The sequence below is a fragment of the Coregonus lavaretus genome (assembly GCF_964263955.1).
Source record: "Coregonus lavaretus genome assembly, chromosome: 12".
NCBI lineage: Eukaryota > Metazoa > Chordata > Actinopteri > Salmoniformes > Salmonidae > Coregonus > Coregonus lavaretus.
In genome coordinates this window covers 12,897,576-12,912,707 of record NC_139999.1, presented here as the reverse complement: position 1 = coordinate 12,912,707, position 15,132 = coordinate 12,897,576, and the positions used below count along the sequence as shown (strand labels likewise).

The 15,132-nt window shown below is 41.1% G+C and overlaps 1 protein-coding gene across 1 annotated transcript in view; it reads left to right on the top strand.

Annotated features, from left to right (window-relative positions):
- Positions 1-754: 754 nt before the first annotated feature.
- uba7 (ubiquitin-like modifier activating enzyme 7) overlaps positions 755-15,132 on the top strand; it is a 104,403-nt gene continuing 90,025 nt past the window's right edge. The window contains exons 1-12 of the mRNA XM_084173830.1: positions 755-1,005; positions 2,306-2,474; positions 8,664-8,798; positions 9,090-9,196; positions 9,330-9,420; positions 9,550-9,679; positions 10,014-10,111; positions 10,298-10,447; positions 10,701-10,865; positions 11,139-11,255; positions 11,505-11,585; positions 12,056-12,211. Coding sequence (XP_084029956.1) covers positions 959-1,005; positions 2,306-2,474; positions 8,664-8,798; positions 9,090-9,196; positions 9,330-9,420; positions 9,550-9,679; positions 10,014-10,111; positions 10,298-10,447; positions 10,701-10,865; positions 11,139-11,255; positions 11,505-11,585; positions 12,056-12,211 — 1,446 coding nt within the window. The 5' untranslated portion in view covers positions 755-958. The remainder of the gene's footprint in view (positions 1,006-2,305; positions 2,475-8,663; positions 8,799-9,089; positions 9,197-9,329; positions 9,421-9,549; positions 9,680-10,013; positions 10,112-10,297; positions 10,448-10,700; positions 10,866-11,138; positions 11,256-11,504; positions 11,586-12,055; positions 12,212-15,132) is intronic.

Sequence of the window (15,132 nt, the reverse complement as noted above, 5' to 3'; positions counted from 1 at the left end):
CGACGTGCTTTCAATTTCAAACGACACTTCTGCTTCAGCCGTCTCCCCGGGCCACCTCATCTCAGCAGCTGGGCAGGGTTGCCATGTCTAGCCGTTCATCTGTGTCGTTCACAGTTGGAGCAAAATAAAGCACAGTGGGCAGAACATGCCATGTCGGGAGCTACTGCCTGAGATTTGATTGATGGAAATATTCTGCCAATGGTTAGGCGGTTGTGGTTTTGGTAGAGGGAACTGATGGGTCAGGAGAAAGATATCCTGACATACAAATCACATTTTCATTTGCGAATCTATTTCTACACATTTACAAAACGTTTTACAAGTTTACGAGTCTCTTCGTAATGTTACAACAGTGACAGAACTCAGAGGGCGCGCAGATTCAAAATCTGCAAGTGTATTTTGATTCACAGCAGAATATTCATACTCGTAAATGGATTTAAATTATACTTGCAAATCTTATTGAATGTATTCAAATGTCAAGTTACAAGTTTGCGACCGTTGTTAAATCTTTCACAGATCATGATACAAGAACCACGAATCTCAATGTGCTACCACGACATTCAAAATACAAAATCGCGTAGTTCTGTCATCATTTTAATCCCATAGGTGTTTAGGCTAACATGCTAATGTACAGTATTTTCTAGTAACTGCTTTATACATTTTAAAATATATTCAAAGCAGCAGCGATATGCCTACTATTACCACTATGATAGCCTAATAGTGATAGAGGTGATGACGTCATTTGGAGAAAAGCGAAAGTGAAAGAATCGTTTTATTAAAATAGTTTTACAGGTTTCTCTCGTGGGGCAAGGTACATTTTCTGCATTCTTGTTCTAAACTCTGTTCAGGAAGAAACTTGACTAGGCAACAGTTCGGCTCTGCACAATAGAAAGAAAACGGAATTATCCCCAACCGTTTACAAAATAAAACGTTAGGCTGTAGACTAGACCATTTCCAGAACATGTCTGAAAGCAATGATATCGACGAGGGCTTTTACTCGCGACAGCTGTAAGTATAGCCTACTGTCATGCCCAAAGCAAACTAGAATTTGACAATTGACATGCATCTAGCAAGGTTATCATAGTTTTGTGTTTTTCTATTAGTTTTTATTTCTATTTGTTTTTCTATTTTTATTTGAAATTCAGTTTATTTTCAGTTAGTATAAAACATATTTCAATTTCGTTTTTTATCTTATTTGGTTTCAGTTGTAGCCCTAACCTTAGCCCTAACCTTGACCACACTGCTAACCTTATGCCTACCCTAACCTTAAATTAAGACCAAAAAGCGAATTTTTGTAGCCAATTCTGACTTTGTGACTGTGGAATCTGACTTTGTGGCTGTGGTGTTTTTGGGATGTCACTTCTTGCAACTGGGGGCAGTAATACATAAGGTGATGGGTAAGGTCATAGGTTAGGTTAGGTTTACACTTTAAAGTCGATGTGACTTGGATTTAAAAGGAATAGTGCAGAGACTGGGTTCCCACTGGATAACACAGCCACAAAGTCAAAATTGGCTACAAAAATGAGCTTTTTAGTCATAATTTAAGGTTAGGGTTAGGCATGAGGTTAGCAGTGTAGTTAATGTTAGGGTTAAAGGGATACTTAGGGGTTTTGGCAATGAGGCCCATTATCTACTTCCCCAGGGTCAGATAAACTTGTGGATACCATTTTTATCTCTCTGTGTCCAGTATGAAGGAAGTTAGAGGTTAGAGGTACAGCGTAGTTTCGTGAGCCAATGCTAACTAGCATTAGCGCAATGACTGAAAGTCTATGGGTATCTGTTAATAGAATGGGCGGTGTTTAGCCATAATTATGACTGTGGCTAAGTGAACTAGTGAAGACACTGAGAATGGTGCAAAAAATATGGTGGAAGGAAACTCTCTCACCCATGGTTACACCAATCCAATGCTTTTTAACTTTAGTAACTTTAGTGGCGATTTTGTACCTGTAGTGATAGCTGGTGATAATGATGCACAGGCCTATTTGAAACATTACCGTCTCCAGGCAGCACTTCCCCACCAGATTCAGACCCGATACCCACATCCAAAAAGCCTGAAAACCCCATTGAAAACCCCATTAGATTTTTGCTCAAAGTTTAGAAAAAAAATGAAACGGAACATACATTTAGTTAGTTTTGGAGTCTAAGGTAATAGTTTCAATATAGTTAACGTTTTTGAAACGGGTTTGTTCATTATTTTATTTCAGTTCACCAAAAAAAAAATCATGATAATTTTTTGTTTTAGTTTCAAGTTTACTATAATAACCTTGGCATCTAGTAACAGTCTTGTCTTTTGGGCACTGTGTGGCAGGTATGTGTTGGGTCATGAGGCGATGCGTCGCATGGGGACAGCTAATGTCCTCATCGCAGGGATGCGGGGTCTAGGGGTGGAGATCGCCAAGAATGTCATCCTCTCCGGAGTGAAATCCGTCACTGTGCAGGATGAGGGACTGACTGAGTGGATGGACCTCTCCTCACAGGTAGGCTACCTATGTCAAAGAGTAACCCTGTTATATTGTAATACTGTTCAAGGGTTCAAGAAATGATCAAAACATTTACAAAAAGACTGTTAAAACAAACAAAATACTGAAAGAGACTAGTAGGCCTAAGCAGGCATTCCTGCCAAAATGACTTGGCACAGGTGGAGTTGATAAATTGAGTCTGTTCTGAAGGCAGAAGGGGGTGCACCCAGTGGTGGTCGGTGCCGTTTAAATGAGGGAAGATTTTTTTTATTTGTATTTCTATTACAGCATATTGGATGACTGTCATTCATATTCCATTCACCCAAATTAATTTAACATCGATAGGTTTAGGCTACTATACGATACTCACATTTTCCCTGTATCCATCATGAGGTTGCTACAACCTAGCCTATGAATGAAAGTTTACAACGTAGGTGCACAGGTCGAGAGAATTTTGAGTAATCAAGGTGACAGATAGTGACACATACAAACAGCTTGTTGTATAAATAATTCCTTCTCGCATCTATCTACGCGTTCTCCTCCTCTCACCTTTTCCCTTCACTTTTGCACTTCAGTGCACAACACATCAGCTGTGTTTGAGTCAACTACTCACTACATTTTATGCACTGCAGTGCTAGCTAGCTGTAGATTGATTGATTGATTGAATTTATTTGACAATTTGTAAAATACATACATAAGGGTGCTCCAGCCGGTGACGCCTCCATATACAATTTAAGAAAATCATCAAGGATAACACAATAAAGCTTAACAGCTTATTTCCATTGTGCTCCTTTTGAAGAGGGAAGGGGGAACGGGGAATGCAACAAGGTTAGGTGGTAATTGTAATGGCAGCAGACAATGACAGACAAAATGTGTTGTTTGTTTCATAACATGAGATACTTAGTACAATTTTCTTTCCTAATACACAACTATGGACAGGTACATCTCCCTTGTCTCACATACCCTTAATATATAAAACAATCAATACCTAAAATATACAAGACAATCACAATATAATAAACAACAGGCACCAAAAGGCAGACCATATGCTATCCCGGGTATTTCCTTCTCAGCCACGTACTATAATCTCACTTTTGAGACATGCTACTATTTAGCCATTTTTTCATTGAGAACTTGAAACTACCTATGGCGGTTATAAGTTTCAAATTCTTCTGAAGACTATTCCAAAGAATGGCAGCTGAGTATAAAAAAGTGTATTTCCCCATACCACTTTTATATTTAAAAGGAACAATGTCAGTTTCCCTCCTTCTAGTGGAATAGTTATGGTTATCCCTTACTAAGTTAAAGTAGTTACATAGGTACCTGGGGACCATACTGTGGACAATCTTATGTACAAGACACAATTTAATCTGAGCGACTCTCTCCTTCACTTTGAGCCATCTAAGGCTTTCAAAGTGGGAATAGTCAAGATGCGTAAGTGCTGGAAGTTTAAGAATAATCCTGACTAATTTGTTCTGAGATGTCTGCAATTTATTTGTTATTATCTTGGGGGCACTATTGTACCAGGAAGAGCATTCATAGTCAATGTCACACTGAACAAGAGCCCCTGCCAATGTCCCCATTGCATTCTTATCCAGATATTTGGAGGTTCTTGCCAGAAACCTAATTTTATGGTTCACTTTGGAGATAACATTTTGTGCCATGCTCTCCCCTGTCAGATGGGTATCTAGCACACATCCAAGATACTTAACAGAGTATTTTGCTTCGACTACTATGTCACCTACTACCACCTTAAAATCAGGGGATTTCCTCAGTTTCACCTCGGACCCGAACAAGATGGACTCTGTTTTTCCAAGGTGAAGTGACAGCTTATTGTCATATAACCATTTACTGACATTCAGAAGTTCTGCACTGAGGGCTTTCTCAACCACTTTTTTGGCTTTGTGGGAAACCAACAGTGCAGAATCATCTGCATATAGGAAAATAGCTTATGCTTTCAGTACTAGATTCATTCTCTGATCATTTGACTGGGTGGAGAACATGTCAGTTCATGCTGAAAGAGCTCTGATAGGTTGGAGGACGTCCTCCGGAAGTTGTCATAATTACAGTGTAAGTCTATGGAAGGGGGTGAGAACCATGAGCCTCCTGGGTTTTGTATTGAAGTCAATGTACCCAGATGAGGACAGAAGCTAGCTGTCACCATGGTGCTACCCCACTGAGTGATGCTGAGGCTACTGTAGACCTTCATTGCAAAACAGTGTGTTTTAATCAATTATTTGGTGATGTGAATATATTTAGTATAGTTTTATCTAAAAAGGATAACTTTTGTATTGCTTCACTATTTTTATTTGTATGAAATGCACTGAGGAGGATGGTCCTCCCCTTCCTCCTATGAGGAGCCTCCACTGGGTGCAATTCAATATTAGGAAGGTGTTCCTAATGTTTTGTACACTCAGTGTATAGGATCTCCTCCATGGCCACACCTTGGAACATACCAATGTAGCCCACAATCTAGGGGGACAAATTTAATTACAATCAGTAAAATTATATAAACTGGCGAAACACCATAATACATTCACAATAATGTCTAAAGCAGACATTGATAAGGATAAACATTATTTTAACATAAACTCAGAAAAAAAAAGAAACGTCCTCTCACTGTCAACTGCATTTATTTTCAGCAAACTTAACATGTGTAAATATTTGTATGAACATAACAAGATTCAACAACTGAGACATAAACTGAACAAGTTCCACAGACATGTGACTAACAGAAATTGAATAATGTGTCCCTGAAGAAAGGGGGGGGGGGGGGGGGGGTCAAAATCAAAAGCAACAGTCAGTATCTGGTGTGGCCACCAGCTGCATTAAGTACTGCAGTGCATCTCCTCCTCATGGACTGCACCAGATTTGCCAGGTCTTGCTGTGAGATGTTACCCCACTCTTCCACCAAGGCACCTGCAATTTCCCAGACATTCCTGGGGGGAAAGGTCCCAGACGTGCTCAATGGGATTGAGATCCGGTCTCTTCACTGGCCATGGCAGAACACTGACATTCCTGTCTTGCAGGAAATCCCGCACAGAATGAGCAGTATGGCTGGTGGCATTGTCATGCTGGAGGGTCATGTCTGGATGAGCCTGCAGAAAGGGTACCACATGAGGGAGGAGGATGTCTTCCCTGTAACGAACAGCATTGAGATTGCCTGCAATGACAACAAGCTCAGTCCGATGTTGCTGTGACACACCGCCCCAGACCATGACGGACCCCGCGACTCGTCAGTGAAGAGCACTTTTTGCCAGTCCTGTCTGGTCCAGCGATGGTGGGTTTGTGCCCATAGGCGACGTTGTTGCCGGACAAATAATGCTGAGTTGCATCCAAAGAACACCATACCTACTGTGAAGCATGGGGGTGGAAACATCATGCTTTGGGGCTGTTTTTCTGCAAAGAGACCAGGACGACTGATCCGTGTAAAGGAAAGAATGAATGGGGCCATGTATCGTGAGATTTTGAGTGAAAACCTCCTTCCATCAGCAAGGGCATTGAAGATGAAACGTGGCTGGGTCTTTCAGCATGACAATGATCCCAAACACACCGCCCGGGCAACGAAGGAGTGGCTTCGTAAGAAGCATTTCAAGGTCCTGGAGTGGCCTAGCCAGTCTCCAGATCTCAACCCCATAGAAAATCTTTGGAGGGAGTTGAAAGTCTGTGCTGCCCAGCGACAGCCCCAAAACATCACTGCTCTAGAGGAGATCTGCATGGAGGAATGGGCCAAAATACCAGCAACAGTGTGTGAAAACCTTGTGAAGACTTACAGAAAACGTTTGACCTGTGTCATTGCCAACAAAGGGTATATAACAAAGTATTGAGAAACTTTTGTTATTGACCAAATACTTATTTTCCACCATAATTTGCAAATAAATTCATTAAAAATCCTACAATGTGATTTTCTGGAAAAAAAATTCTCATTTTGTCTGTCATAGTTGACGTGTACCTATGATGAAGATTACAGGCCTCTCTCATCTTTTTAAGTGGGAGAACTTGCACAATTGGTGGCTGACTAAATACTTTCCCCCCCCACTGTATATATATATATATATATATATATATATATATATATATATATATATATATATATATATATATATATGCAAAAACCTACAGTGTCGAATAGAAATGAAGTGATTGAAGTGTTTCCAATACCCATTCAATTGGCAACAGCCTGGATGCCCTCCCACCTATCTGTTTCACGGATCGAATGCAAGAATCTACTCATATTTGCCAAATTCTAAGAATTCTCATGTGCCATGGTGAAATTTGCACTCTTGTAGATCTGAAATAATTGGATGGTGAAACTTGCATCCAGCCAACCAGAAGGCGAAGCAAGGCGAAGCAATTCATGCATGGTTACATTAAGACATCATGGCGCTAGATATAGGTCCTGAACAGCTAATCATGGCTACACAGACTATTTGCACTGCCCCCCAACCCCATCCCATCCCCCTCTTTTACGCTGCTTCTACTCTGTTTATTATTTATGCATTTAACTCTACCCACATGTACATATTACCTCAAATACCTCGATTAGCTGGTGCCCCCACACATTGACTCTGTACCGGTACCCCCCTGTATATAGCCTCCCTACTGTTATTTTATTTTACTGCTGCTCGTTAGTTATTTGCTTCTTTTTTTTTATTAACACTTTTTTTTTTTTTACTGCATTGTTGGTTAAGGGCTTGTAAGTAAGCATTTCACTGTAATGTCTACACCTGTTGTATTCGACACATGTGGCAAATAACATTTGATTTGATTTGAGGTCAGAAAAGCAGCCTTTATGGAATGGCAACAAAGGAGCTGATTGGCTGACACTGCCATTCCAAAACGGCTGCTGTGGCTACTGCTAGCTAGCATGAGGACGAAAAGGGCAGTTTCCCAGGATAAATTGAAATATTTCAATCTTCTCAATGTATCAGTGTGGATAAAGGTAACATTTGGAGTACAGTGGCATATCCCATCCCTGCATTGAGGTACGTTTTCCAACCCATATCTTGTGCCGGCTCCACAGTGTCTTAATGTAACCATGATTGCCTTCCGACCCCAGTGCATCTCAGTGTAAACAAGTGTAACGGTAGGGTCAGTATCTTCTGGCAAGGCATTCTTGAATATCAGGACAATTCTTGTCCTGCAAATAAACATTCTTTTTATAGTTGACGTTTTTTATTTTGCAAGCAGTAGTCATTAAGAATTAGCATAAATGTGGATTGGAGCATTATAGTTATGTGATGACATCACGTGCCCCGCATACTTTCAAAATTATTTGCAAATCATTATTAATTTATTTGTTAAAACAGTTTCCATCATCATTTGTCGCAATAAAGTTAGACAAAAGAAAAATCCATAAAAATGTCTCCTATATCTGCCGCTTTTGTCGAATCAACCTAAGTCAATAGAAACCTGCCTAATGATCAGTGTTGCCAACTTAGCGACTTTGTCGCTATATTTAGTGAGTTTTCAGACCCCTCTAGCGACACATTTTCAAAAAAAGCGACTAGCAACAAATCTAGCGACTTTTTCTGGTGTTATTGGAGACTCTGACGTGAAAGCACGTATCGTTCTTACTCTTCTCAACGAGCAGCTGGTGCTTTGTTACCCCCGTCCCAAAGCACTCACAGGCGGCCCAGTCCTCGTGCAGCAGTCCCTCCCAGCTGCAGTCCCTCCCAGCTGCAGTCAGAGCAGGAGATGTTCACCCCTCCGCGTCCAGACTGCAAATGAATCACGCATGCGGGAAGCCGCCGCTGGCTGATCCCGCCCTGGCTTACATTCAGGGTGGGATGTAAATGTAGGGTGTTTTTTACTCACTTTTTGTCTCTCCCACGACGTTATTCCTCTCTCCTAAAGCGCCCATCACAATTACATGCACATGGCAAATTATGCAAATTATGTGATGACGTCATTTAGTGACTTTTAGGACAGCCAATAGCTACTTTCCTTACTGAGGAGTTGGCAACACTGCTAATGATTCATACTTAATTTGAAGATGGAACATGGACAGTAAAATGTGTGCAACTATTTAGAGGGAGCAATCCACGTTAGGCTGTCTCCATCACACTGCCATCTCTGTAACTTTTTAGCACCTGATATTACAGGGAGGAAATAGGAATACAGGGGCGTATAACATTCTGAAAATGTTAACTCAGATCAGATGTTATTTTGTCGAACTACTCCTGAACCCCAATGTTTCCCCTCCAGTTTTTCCTGCTACCGTCTCACCTTGGTCAGAACCGAGCCCTGAGTTCCCAACCTCAGCTGTCTGCCCTTAACCCCCATGTCCATGTGTCTGCCCAAACTGGGCCACTGAAGGAGTCCCTGCTGCAACAATTCCAGGTAGGGCTGAACCCTGAATCCTGCCTTGAGTTTACCCTCTCTCTCTCTTGACTAGCCATACAGGGTACAGATAGGGTTGCAAAAATCTGGTAACGTTCGCAAAATTCCCTGGTTTTCCAGAAAACCCGGTTGGAAGATTGCCGGATCAGGAGGGAATAGGCAGGAAATCCCGGAATCTCCAAACAGGATTTCTGGAAAACCTGGGAATTTTCAGGAAACTGACCAGATTTTTTCAACCCTAGGTACAGCAGTAACATTAAAGGTGAGAACTTATCTTATTTGTTTTCCCAGGTGGTGGTGCTGACTGACTCCTCTCTGGATGACCAGCAGCGTTTTGGGACGTTTTGTCATTCAAATGGTATCAAGTTCATTGTGGCTGATACCAAAGGACTTTGTGGGTGAGGAGGGTGACACACCATCTCTACTTTAACCAATAATAACCTCTCCTATAAGAGTCCTCCTCCATAGTAGATATGAGTGATGCATAGCTGTTTCAGTTCCCCAATGGTTATTTTTTTAATTCTATTGCAGTCAGTTATTCTGTGACTTTGGGGAGGAGTTTGAGGTCTTGGACACTGATGGGGAGACACCTGGATCAGCCATGATAGATCATATCACCAAGGTATTTAATGCTTTCCTTAACTATTGAAGATGGTGGCATTTGCATGTTATACCTGTGCATACAGTATGTCAGTGGACAACATCATAGAGCAAAGAAACACTATTATACATTCTTCTCTCGCATCTGTAGGCTGATCCTGGAGTGGTCACGTGCATTGAACAGAGGCATGGCTTTGTAAATGGCAGCAGTGTGTCCCTCTCTGAAGTGTATGGCATGACAGAGCTCAATAGCTATGGACCAGTGGACATCAAATTCCTGAGTGAGTTCTTATTCACAGGGGAAAAACATCCGAAATGTTTAGAACAAGAATGCAGAAAATGTACTTTGCCCCATAAGTGCCACCTGTAAAACTTGTTTAGTATAAAGATACTTCCACTTTCGTTTCTCTAGAAATTACATCTCCTTTTTTAATATTATATAATTGTTGAAATATGAGGCATATCTAAGCTACTTTAAATATGTTTTTAAATACATGACAGGAAATGGCATGACAGTGGTGGTGATGACATTTAATATGGACAAAATGTAAATTAATATGATGATTCATACACTATGATGTGTGTGTAAATTGTGACATGTTCTTTCATTGCCAGGCCCTGATTCCTTCAGTATTTGTGACACCTCAAGCTTTTCTGAGTATGAGAAAGGCGGTGTAGCAACTGAGGTCAAAAAGTCTAAAATACTAACATTTGTAAGTATTATTGCATAATTTTATCAAATGAATTATGTTCGGCTAGGCATTCATCTATCCCAAGAATAATATTCGGATATTTGCTGTATCATATGGAAAGCCAACCTTAACCAATATGGCTTTCAATGACATTGCACTCAGTTCACTATGCTTACTTTATGCCTATACTTGCCGTACTTGTTACAGAAACCCCTGGACGAGGCCTTGGTTGACCCTGAGTTACTAGTAATGACTGACTATGGGAAGATGAGGAAGCACCAGACACTGCACCTGGCCTTCCAAGCCCTGCATGGCTTTGTGAAGAGAGTGGGACGACTGCCTAAGCCCAGGTCCCAGGTCAGTGACAGACAATACAAAATAAAATTACTTTTTCTGGTGTGGAACATTCATGTATTGGTAGAAGAAATCTTATGACATCATAATGTATTTGCCTGTCTCACCACATTTTGTGATGTTCAGTAGGCTAAGAAAGCATCTTTAGAATCTGTGAAATATATTTGAACCAGTAGCTCGAGTTGGATAGAATCCCTAAAGAAACTGGTCATGCTCTGTCTTACTATGGAGCCGGCTGCCCATCCATCCCCTACAGTCGGATGCTGAGCAACTGGTAGCCATGGTGACAAAGATGAATATGGTGTCCCAGCTGGATGAGTTAGATGAAGGTGTGGTGCAGAGTCTGTCCTTCACTGCCTGTGGTGACCTGGCCCCTGTTAACGCCTTCATCGGAGGGCTGGCCGCCCAAGAAGTCATGAAGGTGAGGTCAACAGTCATAGGTATTCAACACATTTAGGCACTAAAGAAATATGAAGGGCTTGCAGTCCCAATAATTCAAAGCTGCCCTATGATCTCCTAGGCAAGCCCCTCGGTAGAATAATGCATTTATAACACCTTTACAAGCAGACTGCTACGGTTTCTGTACTCCTGAAAGCACTGCCAGGGATAGTGAAGTGCCTGTGATGTGTTGTATGGTTCATACTGTTGATATGTTTGCCTGTGTGACTGATGTTCATATTTGGCGTCCCTATAGGCTTGCACTGGGAAGTTCACCCCTCTTCAGCAGTGGCTATACTTTGATGCACTGGAGTGCCTTCCTGAGGACAACGGTGGAGAGGGAGAGCAACTGACAGAGAGCACATGTTCACCAGTAAGATTTGAATACATAATATAATATATTAAAATATGAATATCAGCAAATATATATTAAAATAAACTAATATATAATATCAGCCAATAGCTAGCTATCGATAACTATCCACCCCCCCATAAAGAATAATTCATGTAGCCTTAGGAAGCCATGTTTTATTTGTCAGGAAAATTATCCATTGGCATGTGTTGGTGGATATTTTTTCCCTGCCTGGCTGCACTCACCACTGCTCTACTGTCTCTGTTGCAGAGAGGCTCCCGGTATGACGGGCAGACTGCTGTGTTTGGATCAGGCTTCCAGGAGAGGCTTGGTGAACAGAAGTATTTCCTTGTGAGAAGTAGTTCCTTGTCTTCTCATCTCTCACCAGCAGGGGGTGCCCTCTGCATGGCCAAACAGGCCGCAGCGTCATTCTTTCCCTCTGGTCACTCCTGCTAGTGTTGATAATGACACATGCAGGAAACGGCTGTTATTCAGGTGGCATTTCCTGTTAGCGTTTGGTCCTGCCAAGCCCTCACTCACCAGGCTTCCTTTGCAAGTGTTATGCTAGCTTTTATTTGTTTGTGTGTGTGCGTGTGAGTTTGTGCATGTGTTATTGCACTCTCACCAGTTCTGTTTCCACCAGAGAGTGTTGGATTGAAAGTCTCAATACCCTCTGATATGCAAAAAATGGCATGGCATATACTATGACAAATGTGTTGATGAAGTGATATTTATACAGTAGATGAATGCAGCTTGGGGTGAATTGATTTGTTCTATTTTATTTGTTTTCTAACATGTCTTCTGTCATGATGTGTCATTAGGTTGGGGCTGGCGCTATAGGTTGTGAACTTCTCAAGAATTTTGCTCTGATTGGCCTGGGTGCCGGAGAGGGTGGGCACATCACTGTGACCGACATGGACTCCATAGAGAGGTCCAATCTAAACCGACAATTTCTCTTCAGGTCTCAAGACATTGGGGTAAGAGAGAAGCAATTCTAAAGACAAACACAATTCTCAAAATGCTTACTAGATATTGAAATTCACAGATGCCTTTTATGTTGTAGAATTATTTTTATTCATTTTCAACACATTTTCCTTTTTAAGATGGAACTGATCATTTATTTGTGACAAAGTCATTATTAATGACAAATGCAGTGAAGGAGAGACAGAAAGTATAATTTATATTGAGTGTGTTTCTCTGTTAATCATGAAAACAAGTTTGTACAGATTTGCTAACATTTAAGTCATCCAGAGCGACTTACAGGAGCAATTAGGGTTAAGTGCCTTGCTCAAGGGCACATCAACAGATTTTTCACCTAGTCGGCTCTGGGTTTAGAACCAGCGACCTTTCGGTTACTGGCACAACGCTCTTAACCACTAAGCTACCTGCCGCCCCAGCTGCAACCATACAAAAGAGAAATAGATATTAATCTGACTCACAGGCAAGAGATCACAGTTTTCTAGAACATACAGAGGGAAACCTTGCACTACAGGTTACATCATCCCAGCGTTTTTCAGCTCCAAAATTAAACCACAAACAGTCTTGGTTGCCTTGGTAGTTGTCCAGCTGTCCTTTGCTCCAGTTGGTAAACTCAAATCTGGACCCATCACTCCAGAGCCATATGCCTTCCTGAGCAAGATCATAACCTCCAATCCAGGTGCGAGGAAATCCCCCAGTTTGTATCATCACCATCTCCTGTATGAAATGTTATTCTGCTGTGCTGTGGACGGATGCCAGGTTGGCTCCCTGATACACACAGAACTGCTCAGACTCGGCCCATGTCCTTTCAGTGCTGATGTACCTGAAGCAGCGGGATCCGTATTTGGAACAGCCAGAGGGACATCCGCTCCTGCCATCTGTCCCCTCCACCCTCTCCCCTGTTCCCTGAAAAGCCTCCAGATACAAGCCCTGCTCTCCATCCATCTCTACTGAGGGCTCCAGAGTTTCCAGGTCATTCACATCAGCCGGATCCTGAACAGAATACATTTCCTCAAACATCTGGAGACCTGGGCTCTGTTCAGTGCTGTTACTCTCACCACCCATCTCCTGCATATGAGGAATACATTCACCATTGATCTCCGGTATGGGTTCAAAAGCAGGGAGCTGGTCCAGGTTGGCCTCCATCAAGGACTTTGTATCGCCCAGTGCAAAGGCACCACTTAGAAGCAGAAGGTTGGTCATTATCGCCATAGTTACAGTTTCCTGATAGAGTGTTTCACAGGTAGTTTCTGTAGGTTCTGTTCAGATGGAGAAAGATGAACACTTTTTTACAGGTAGGAAACAACTGCCAATTCCCAACAATTATTAACTACTTATCCTGATAAGTTTCTCAACAATTGTTAACTATATGTGCAGTAGTTATCCTGATACGTTTCTTACAGATTCCCTTAATAATTGATAAATGCACAAAACGACAAGTTTATATCTTACTTCCTGTTCATATCACGTTTGACACCATCATCCATAAACAGGAGGATATATTGCAGATGGTTCTATTATGTTTCAGTTTTTTCATTCTACCAGACGTGATGTGAGCTGGCATTTGCCCCAGCACTTTTCAATCACTTTTGATAAAGTTAACCAAAACATATTGACACAAAAGCGTTGAAAAGAGGGACAAACTACTGTTTTTTAGACATACATGTCTCATGATTAGTCAACTCGCTCACAAGTAATCTGTGCTTCACATCGGGGTGCTACAGGTGATGTGTGTGTGTGTCTTGACCAATCACATTCACAAAACAACATGTTTATCTACTTCCAGTTCATATCACATTTTCATTATCATCCATAAACAGGGATATATTGCTGATTGGGCAGGTTGTAAAGCGTGATCCTATTATATTTAGTTTTTTCTGCCCAGTCAGCCAAGTCAAGACGAATTTAATGAGAAAAACACACACACGCATGCACACACTCACACTCACATCCAACCTTACACACCCCCAATGGTGAAAACGCACATTTCTATCTGCGCTGAATCTGAACATAGTTAGGACATATTGTGCTTAGAAAAAATTGTGACCAGCAAACTTTTGATATAACTAAATGGCTGTGAGCCAAACCTAATGTATGTAACCGTATGCCACAGTCATGGTGATTTAGGTGTCCTTTCCACTGCATTTGAATGTGGCCGAGTGCTTGCCATTGGCTTTCTTACCATCTTCCAGATGTCTCTCAGAAGTAGAAATATACATGATACTTCTGTATCAGACCCATCTATGATGAGTTAATGTATATCCCGATTTCCTTTGCCGCTTGTGTAAATATTTGGGTTTCCCTTCCCCTCAGTTTTCTCTACTTTCTTTGTCACCTACAGTCCCAGTTCCCACCATTGCCACTAATTTTCTCGCTTTCTGCCTTCAGTGTTTTAGTGTTTTAGTGTTTCTGTGTTTTAGTGTTTCTGTGTTTTAGTGTTTTAGTGTTTCTGTGTTTTAGTGTTTCTGTGTTTTAGTGTTTCTATGTTTTAGTGTTTCTGTGTTTTAGTGTTTCTGTGTTTTAGTGTTTCTATGTTTTTGTGTTTCTATGTTTTTGTGTTTCTGTGTTTTTGTGTTTCTATGTTTTAGTGTTTCTATGTTTGAGTGTTTCTGTGTTTTAGTGTTTCTGTGTTTTAGTGTTTCTGTGTTTTAATGTTTTAGTGTTTCTGTGTTTTAGTGTTTCTGTGTTTTAATGTTTTAGTGTTTCTGTGTTTTAATGTTTCAGTGTTTTAGTGTTTCTGTGTTTTAGTGTTTCTATGTTTTAGTGTTTTAGTGTTTCTGTGTTTTAGTGTTTCTGTGTTTTAGTGTTTCTATGTTTTAGTGTTTTAATGTTTTAGTGTTTTAGTGTTTCAGTGTTTTAGTGTTTCTGTGTTTTAGTGTTTCTGTGTTTTAGTGTTTCTATGTTTTAGTGTTTCTGTGTT